This window comes from Cherax quadricarinatus, chromosome 21 (assembly GCF_038502225.1).
Source record: "Cherax quadricarinatus isolate ZL_2023a chromosome 21, ASM3850222v1, whole genome shotgun sequence".
In the NCBI taxonomy this organism is placed as follows: domain Eukaryota; kingdom Metazoa; phylum Arthropoda; class Malacostraca; order Decapoda; family Parastacidae; genus Cherax; species Cherax quadricarinatus.
This window is the reverse complement of record NC_091312.1, coordinates 13,932,040-13,941,429: the sequence shown is the minus strand read 5'-3', so window position 1 is coordinate 13,941,429 and position 9,390 is coordinate 13,932,040. Positions and strand designations below refer to the sequence as shown.

General features: G+C 40.1%; 1 protein-coding gene across 2 annotated transcripts in view; it reads left to right on the top strand.

The window, feature by feature from the left end:
- The first annotated feature begins 437 nt into the window (after window positions 1–437).
- LOC128689004 (protein O-mannosyl-transferase TMTC2-like) overlaps window positions 438–9,390 on the top strand; it is a 384,274-nt gene continuing 375,321 nt past the window's right edge. Inside the window, exon 1 of one of the 2 annotated variants that reach the window (XM_070087233.1) lies at window positions 438–708. In XM_070087233.1, coding sequence (XP_069943334.1) covers window positions 488–708 — 221 coding nt within the window. In that variant the 5' untranslated portion in view covers window positions 438–487. The remainder of the gene's footprint in view (window positions 709–9,390) is intronic. The other variant, XM_070087231.1, reaches the window with a different exon arrangement.

Here is a 9,390-nt window from a genome sequence, read left to right as displayed (position 1 = left end):
GCTGTTAAAAAAACGATTATGTCACTGTGACCAGCAAATTGTTAGATACACTAAAAGCAAAATGAATGTGACACAGCGGACCTCCGTGAACACCATGGCTGTAGCGACTCTCTCAGCGCGACACAGGTACCGCTGTCAATTACACCACAGCGGTGTCCTGTCCGCAGTGGTGCCCAACACTGCCACTTGTGGCATAGTAATGGCACTGTTTAGCGTAGCATTGTGAGGAAGTAGTAGGAACACCCCTGAGTCATCTCCACAGGAGGCGCTAAAGCCAGTAATGAAGGGATAAAGCAGGAGACACTTTATTTCTTCATGCGGCGATGTGCGGAGGTTGTTGGGTCGGCGTCGAACTGATTGACAGCAGTGTCGGGGAGAGCGTGTGTGTGTGTGCGTCGCTGCCCGGGAGAGGTAGAGAGAGAGTCGGGAGGGAGGGGATAGGAGGGAGAGATAGAGAGAGAGGACTAGGTTGGGTAGGAGGAGGTAGATGGAGGGTCGGAGGAGGAGAGAGGTGGTCCTGTGGTGTGGCAGCAGCCAGCCAGCCACTGACTGGGCCAGCCAGCCGCACACACCATTCAGTGAGAAGCGGTGGTGGCTTGCGCACGTTGGTCATGGAGCCCCTATGGAGCCCGTTCTGATTACAAGTTGTGTCGCGGCTTTCCTTCTCTATTTCAACACGCTAGATGCTGAGTTCGCCTACGATGACAGGTAAGCCGGAGCGCAGGGAGGTGCCAAAACGTCGTCCCCCCTCGGAGAAGTGAGAATAGTGCGAGCTGATGTGTGGTAGTGAGTGAGGCTGCGGCCAGCGATGTAAGCTGGGCTTGTTTACATAGAGGCCGACACCGGGCGGCCAGGGAGGCGGGCCCGCTGCCTGCCTCTCTACCTCCAACACGACTCCTCCTGCGCCTTCTGCAGTACCTGAGATCACCGAGCACGTCGTCTCTAGCCACAGGATTCTTGCTGCCTCGTCATCACGTCGGTGTCACAGTCAAACACCTCAGCGACGACAATCACCACCTCATAACTCCCCGTTGCGGCGTGTCCACTAGCGAAGACACGACAGCCGCAACCAAGACTTGGTTGTCAGTCACGTGACAAGTTCAACTGGACCAGGAAACAAGCCTGTCGAGATCGTCCACGCTGAATTAAAGGCGAGGATCAGCTGAGGACTCTGTACAGGACTTGGTGTGTCATAACTCTTCAGAAATTGGCCCGGACTCGCATTGGGATACTCTGGGAAGCGCTGAGGGTGTAACAGAGTCATCCTTAATAATACAGAGCCATCTTGATACTGAATTACAATAAGCCGTGGCGAGGCATTACGTCGCATATGTGAAATCTCGAAATCCCGAACTCTCTACAGTTTTCCGCATCGAGATCGATCCTAACTCGCCACCAAAGTGAAGGAGATAACAAAAGTGTGTAATGATACCAGTTCAGTGAGTCGCGTTTTGACAGTGTCTTCACCCTTGATAAACCGGTGAGTGATGGAAGCTCAGAAACTGCAGCCCACCTGACACCCTGCTAAAAGTTGAGTGTTGATCCCATAGACTTGTTGAGCAGCCGAGGTGGGGACGCCGCTCACACACTCCCAGCGCCGATCATTTCTTATTTTAAGTCTTTACTTCTTGTGTAATTTAGCATTTCTCTCGTATTTTGTATTTAAAGGTTCCTGGGATCTACTAGTAGTAAAATGGGGATATTTAATAGGCGGAAAGATGAATTTTGGGGGGTTTTGCGGGGATTGAAATAGAAGCGCAGAGCAGACGGACAGGATTGAGCTCCACAGGTGTCAAACACTGGACGCCGACACGTCACTCAACACTATCTCCCGATTCTTAAAACAATTAAATTCCCTGGAATTAAGGAAACGCAAGTGACACATATTCTTGAGGTTAAACATTTAATTCTGATTTTTAAATTATTAAAAAAATAAAAAAAACATACATCGGCCTATTGCAATAAAGGTAAATTATAAATAATTGTTAGCGTACTTTTTAAAATTTCTGTAAAGTAGTTTATCAAAAATAATTGAGTTTTACAAGATTTCTTCGTAAACACAATGGCGATACTTCAGTAAAGTTAACTTCAACATATCACTGAGAATGCCGCTGATGTGTTCATCAATATATATATATATATATATATATATATATATATATATATATATATATATATATATATATATATATATATATATATATATATATATATATATATATATGTATATATATATATATATATATATATATATATATATATATATATATATATATATATATATATATATATATATATATATATATATATATATATATATATATATATATATATATATATATGAGTTTAATGAGCAGAGTCGGTCAATTACGCGAAGTGTTATTAAAATGGATCTTTTCTCAAATTTATAGATTAATTGATATAAATGTATTTTTCATTTAAGATGATGTAAACAACACAAGTGGCGCAGCAGAACTAAGAGACCTCAGCTAACTTTCTTATAATCAACCTAAGATATTTTGCTTTAATCCAGTTAAACATATTTTCCATAATTTTAAATTATTTTAATAATAATAACAATTTAATGGCTTGCTTTCCGCCATGTCTTGATTTGCTGCAGACATAAATTTTCCATCTGCTTATTCGGCAAAATGATCGCTTTATTAATGGCATTCAATTCCGCTAAGTAGATGAACAAAAAGTGTGCAACACTTGAGCATCTTCACTGTCCAGATGTTTCGCCCTAACACCAGGCTTCCTCAGACGAATGCAAAGGTGAACTAATACATTTCTGTAATATATTAGTCACTATATTCGGCTTAAGAAACCTTCTGCGCAGAGGAAACGAATCGGCTTTAAGATACTCAAGCGTTTCTCATGTCTCTTATTCATCTAAAATAATTATAGCTTATCTTAAACCTAAACCGCCGATTTGGCTTCTTCGATACGATATATATATATATATATATATATATATATATATATATATATATATATATATATATATATATATATATATATATATATATATATATATATATATAATTGTAACCACGGACGAGTAGTATTTAATGAAAAGCAACACTGCGACTAGCCGAGGACTCAAACTCTTGTCGGCGAGTCGCAGTGTTGTTATTCAATAAATCCCACTTGTTCGCGGTTACAATAATATATATACTGCTCGTGGAGGCTAGTACACCAAACGGGGAGTAGAATCAAATTAGCTCAAAGACACCCACACCACCGTATGTCCTCGGATCAAGGTAATATATATATATATATATATATATATATATATATATATATATATATATATATATATATATATATATGTATATATATATATACATATATATATATATATATATATATATATATATATATATATATATATATATATATATATATATATATATATATATATATATATATATATATATATATATGTCGTGCCGAATAAGTAAGACTGTTCAATTAGCAAGAACTCATTTAATATTAAGTCCTTTTAAAATTTTCTCTTGTACGTTTAAATATATATTTTATACGTTTAAAGATATATTTTTTTCGTTTATGATATTTTTGTACCAGAAGAACCTTAGAAAACTTACCTAACCTTATTATAACAAGCGCAATTTAATTTAGCCTAATCCAACTAAATATATTTTAGATAAGTTTACAATAATTTAATAATAAAGAAACACAATGAAATTTATTTTTTTCGTTAGGTTCAGAATGATTTTTGCGAAATTATTGCATACACAATTTTTGCTTGTCTTATTCGGCAAGAAGGGCGTTGCTATTTAAGCCAGAATCGCAAGTTTTACCTATTCGGCACGACATATATATATATATATATATATATATATATATATATATATATATATATATATATATATATATATATATATATATATATATATATATATATATATATATATATATATATACATATATATATATATATATATATATATAGGTGTGTGTGTGTGTGTGTGTGTGTGTGTGTGTTTTTGTGTGCTTAATAGGCGAAATTATTTACTTACAATGTTTATATATATGTATATTATAAAATATGACTCATACTGTCCTAAGCGTTTCAACGTACATGGGAATTATAATATTTCAAGAGAGACTGCCAAAAAGTGTCTGATGAATGAAGCTACAGAAAGGGAGGGGAATGATTTTCTATTTTTTAGCTAAAATACGTGTAAATTTTACCTTATTCCTAGTAATGACCCTCGTATTGTAGATAGTCTTAATGACCCTCGTGTAGTAGATAGTCTTTTTAGTATGATAATAAGATGTTATCTTCATTGTAGAATAATAAGAAAATATTATAACCTTTATATTATAATAATAAGGTAAAAGGACCCCAATGGAAATAAGTCACTCTGTCTGACTTTTTTGGGTTATCCCAGGTTCTCTACACATATGCTGCTATGTATGATAATTCTATGTAACTGTATTTGTGTATACCTGAATAAATTTACTTACTTACTTACTTACTTACTAACTTGGAATAGCTGAGAGAGAGAGAGAGAGAGAGAGAGAGAGAGAGAGAGAGAGAGAGAGAGAGAGAGAGAGAGAGAGAGAGAGAGAGAGAGAGAGAGAGAGAGAGAGAGAGAGAGAGAGAGAGAGGGAGGAGGGAGGGACTGGCTGGTAGGATCACCTCAGACTCGTAAACGTCACAAGTGATGTTGATCATGAAGTGATCGAATACTCCAGTGTGAAGTGTCCCCCTCCCTCCCTCCTCCCCTCCTGGGATAGTGGGACGGGTCCCACCCCTGGGACGGTGGGACAGAGATGTGTCCCATTACCCACGGTAGGGCATTCGAGCGTGGGCAGTGCTTTTACCCTCCAAATGATGTAAATAAACTACTTTTTCTAGGACAGAATAGTCAGGAAGGATATTCAGGAAGGATAGTCAGGCAAAATAGTCAGGCATGATAGGCAGGCAGGATAAGCAGATAATCGCAGTTGCCAGAAAGGATCGATTGCCTATCGCTGTGATAGGAGGTGAGGGAGGGAAGTATAGGTAGCAGATGGGGAGGTTGGGGTGGTAGAAGAGGTATGGGAGAATGAAGATGTATGGAAAGGGGGGAAGGTAAGGTGAAGGGAGGATAGAGAGAGGGAGGGGAAAAAGGCAGGGGAAAAGTTTGCGGTTGTGTTGGTCAGTAAAGATAAGGAAGTCCATGATGATGTCATGCTTTATTGGTGTTTGTGTGTGTCATGCTGTGTTTGTGTGTGTCATGCTGTGTTTGTGTGTGTCATGCTGTGTTTGTGTGTGTCATGCTGTGTTTGTGTGTTTCATTCTGGGTTTGTGTGTGTCATGCTATGTTTGTGTGTTTCATTCTGGGTTTGTGTGTGTCATGCTGTGTTTGTGTGTGTCATGCTGTGTTTGTGTGTTTCATTCTGGGTTTGTGTGTTGCTATGTTTGTGAGTGTGTCATCTTGTGTTTGTGCGTCATGCTGTGCTTGTGTGTGTGTCATGGTGTGTATGTGTGTTATGTTATGTTTGTGTCATGCTGTGTATGTGTGTGTGTCATGGTGTGTATGTGTGTTATGGTATATTTGTGTCATGCTCTTCTTGTGTGTGTGTCATGGTGTGTATGTGTGTTATGTTATGTTTGTATCGTGCTGTGCTTGTGTGTGTCATGGTGTGTATGTGTGTTATGGTATGTTTGTGTCATGCTGTGTATGTGTGTCATACTGTATATGAGTGTGCCATGATGTATTTATGCGTGTGTCATGCTGTGTTTTTGTGTGTGTCATGTCGTGTTTGTGTGTGTGTGTGTGTGTGTGTGTGTGTGTGTGTGTGTGTGTGTGTGTGTCATGCTTTAGTTGTGTGTGTCATGCTGTACTTCTCTGTGTGTCATGCTGTATTTGTGTATGCTGTGCTGTGGTTGTGTGTCATGCTTTGGAAGTATCATGCTGTGAGGGCGCTATGCTGTGAAGGTACCATGTAGTGAGGGTATCATACTGTGATTGTTTATCATGCATGACACTCCCACAGCATGACCCACGCTGTATGCGTAGGTCATGCTGTGGGTGTGTCATGCTGTGTGTGGGGGGATGTGTGTCATATTGAGGACGTGTGTGTGGGTATCATGCTTTGGAGGTAATCATGCTGAGGGTACTATGCTGTGTGGTATCATGCTGTAGGAGAAGGGGAAATAGAGAGACATCAGAGAAAGAGTAGAAGGCCATAGAGAGAGAGAGAGAGAGAGAGAGAGAGAGAGAGAGAGAGAGAGAGAGAGAGAGAGAGAGAGAGAGAGAGAAAGTATGCATAACCGCAGATCATTTCTCACCCAGGCCGACACTGTGGGCGTGTGGGCGTGGCTCGCCGCCACGGAGGGCGCGGGCGCCGCCTTAATAGGCGTAGGGTGGGTGGAAGTCTTCCTTGGTGGGCGTGGGGTGGGTGGGAAAATTGGTTGGCGGGCGTTGGTTGGTTGGGTGTGATGTGTGCTGGATGGACGTTGGGTGGGCGGGTGAGTGAGTGGGAGGTATCGTGCGTGGGCGTGGGGTGTGTGAGAAACATCGCTACTGGGTGGTGGGTGGGTGTAGGTGACAGGGGCTGCTCACCTTGTAATTCAGTGTTCAGTCATGGTTATCTTTTGTGGAACAAAAGCCACAGTACCGTGGCTGGAACAACCCACAACTAACCTACAGTCCCAGTACCGTGGCTGGAACAACCCACAACTAACCTACAGTCCCAGTACCGTGACTGGAACAACCCACAACTAGCCTACAGTCCCAATACAGTGGCTGGAACAACCCACGCCTAACCTACAGTTCCAACCCCGTGGCTGGAACAACCCACACCTAACCTACAGTCCCAATACCGTGGCTGGAACAACCCACAACTAACCTACAGTCCCAATCCCGTGGCTGGAACAACCCACATCTAACCTATAGTCCCAATACCGTGGCTGGAAAAACCCACACCTAACCCACAGTCCCAATACCGTGGCTGGAACAACCCACACCTAACCTACAGTTCCAATACCGTGGCTGGAACAACCCACACCTAACCTACAGTTCCAATACCGTTCCTGGAACAACCCACACCTAACCTACAGTTCCAATACCGTGGCTGGAACAACCCACACCTAACCTACAGTTCCAATACCGTGACTGGAACAACCCACAACTAACCTACAGTCCCAGTACCGTGGCTGGAAAAACCCACACCTAACCCACAGTTTCAATACCTTAGCTAAAACAACCCACAACTAACCCACACACAGAGACTCAACCTTAAACGACATTTCGGTCCTACTAGACTACCATCATTTCGGTCCACCACGGATCGAAACACCGATTGAACTATTCTCTCCATATGTAAGTTTATTTACAAGGAGAGGATCTAATCAAGTGTGTAAACGTAGCTGTAAGTGAGCGAGTGATCTTACCTAAAGTGTTAGTGTATCTGTAATTGCGGAATGGTCTGAAATAGGGTGATAGCTTTGGTGTAAGTGCTGGGTATGAGCTAAATAGGTGCGCTCTTAGGATGAGATGTAGGCACGTTTGTTGGAGTGGGGGTAGGTGTGGGATGGGCATGTGTGGGGTGGGTAAGTGTGGACTGGCAGGTGTGGGATGGGTAGGTGTGGGATGGGTATGTGTGGGATGGGTAGGTGTGGGATGAGTAGGTGTGGGATGGGTATGTGTGGAATGATGTGTGTGTGGGATGGGTAAGTGTGGGATGGGTAGGTGTGGGATGGGTATGTGTGGGATGGGTAGGTGTGGGATGGGTATGTGTGGGATGGGTAGGTGTGGGACGGGTATGTGTGGGGTTGGTAAGTGTGGGATGGGTAGGTGTGGGATGAGTAGGTGTGGGATGGGTATGTGTGGGATGGGTAGGTGTGGGATGGGTATGTGTGGGGTTGGTAAGTGTGGGACGGGTATGTGTGGGGTTGGTAAGTGTGGGATGGGTAGGTGTGGGATGAGTAGGTGTGGGATGGGTATGTGTGGGGTGGGTATGTTTGGGATGATGTGTGTGGGATGGGTATGTGTGGGATATGTACGGGTGGGGTTAGCTCAATGGTATTTTTACAGGTGTAAATTTGCGATATTTTTAAATTCGTGTAAATCGGTGCAGTACTTGTAAATTTCTGTAAATTGGTGGGATATTTTTGTAAATTGCTGCTATACTGTGTAATTAACTTACCATTTCCTTTACTTTGTTTGGACAAAAGTAATCAATGTGCTGTGTCAGAAACCAACCGTATTTTCGTTGGCAACTGTAATTCATGGGATTAATTTTCCTGATTTCGTCGGCAAATATAATCGATGTGACTCCTTTACCTATTTTATGCTGGCAAGAGTCATCGATGTGATACAATTGCTGTACGAGGCGAATGTAATCGATGAAGACGGCACAATAGACAAAGTCTATTTGACACTATTGGAGAGAGGGTTGGGAATAGACAGTCGAAGGTCTTTGATTTCTAAGAAACTATCTCTTTCTTTAATTTATAAGAAAATTGATCTTTCTTGGATTTCAAAGAAACTATTTCTTTGATTTCTAAGAAACTGTCTCTTTCTTTGATTTCTAAGAAACTGTCTCTTTCTTTGATTTCTAAGAAACTGTCTCTTTCTTTGATTTCTAAGAAACTGTCTCTTTTTTTCATTATTAAGAAAATTGATTTTTCTTTGATTTCTAAGAAATTATCTCTTTCTTTGGTTTCTAAGAAAATTTATCTTTCTTTGATTTCTAAGAAACTGTTTCTTCTTTTATTTCTAAGAAAATTGATCTTTCTTTGATTTCTAAGAAACTGTCGCTTTCTTTGATTTCTAAGTAACTGTATATTTCTTTAATTTCTAAGAAACTGTCTCTTTCTTTGATTTCTAAGAAACTGTATCTTTCTTTGATTTCTAAGAAAATTGACGTTTCTTTGACTTCTAAGAAATTTTCTCCTTCTTTGATTTCTAAGAAACTTTCTCCTTCTTTGATTTCTAAGAAACTGTCTCTGTCTTTGATTTCTAAGAAAATTGATCTTTCTTTGATTTCTAAGAAACTGTATCTTTCTTTGACTTCTAAGAAACTTTCTCCTTCTTTGATTTCTAAGAAACGGTATCTTTCTTTGATTTCTAAGAAACTGTCTCTTTCTTTGATTTCTAAGAAACTGTCTCTTTCTTTGATTTCTAAGAAAATTGATCTTTTTTTTATTTCTAAGAAACTTTATCTTTCTTTGATTTCTAAGAAACTGTCTCTGTCTTTGATTTCTAAGAAAATTGATATTTCTTTGATTTCTAAGAAACTGTCTCTGTCTTTGATTTCTAAGAAAATTTATCTTTCTTTGATTTCTAAGAAACTGTCTCTTTATTTCATTTCTAAGAAAATTGATCTTTCTTTGATTTCTAAGAAACTGTCTCTTTATTTCATTTCTAA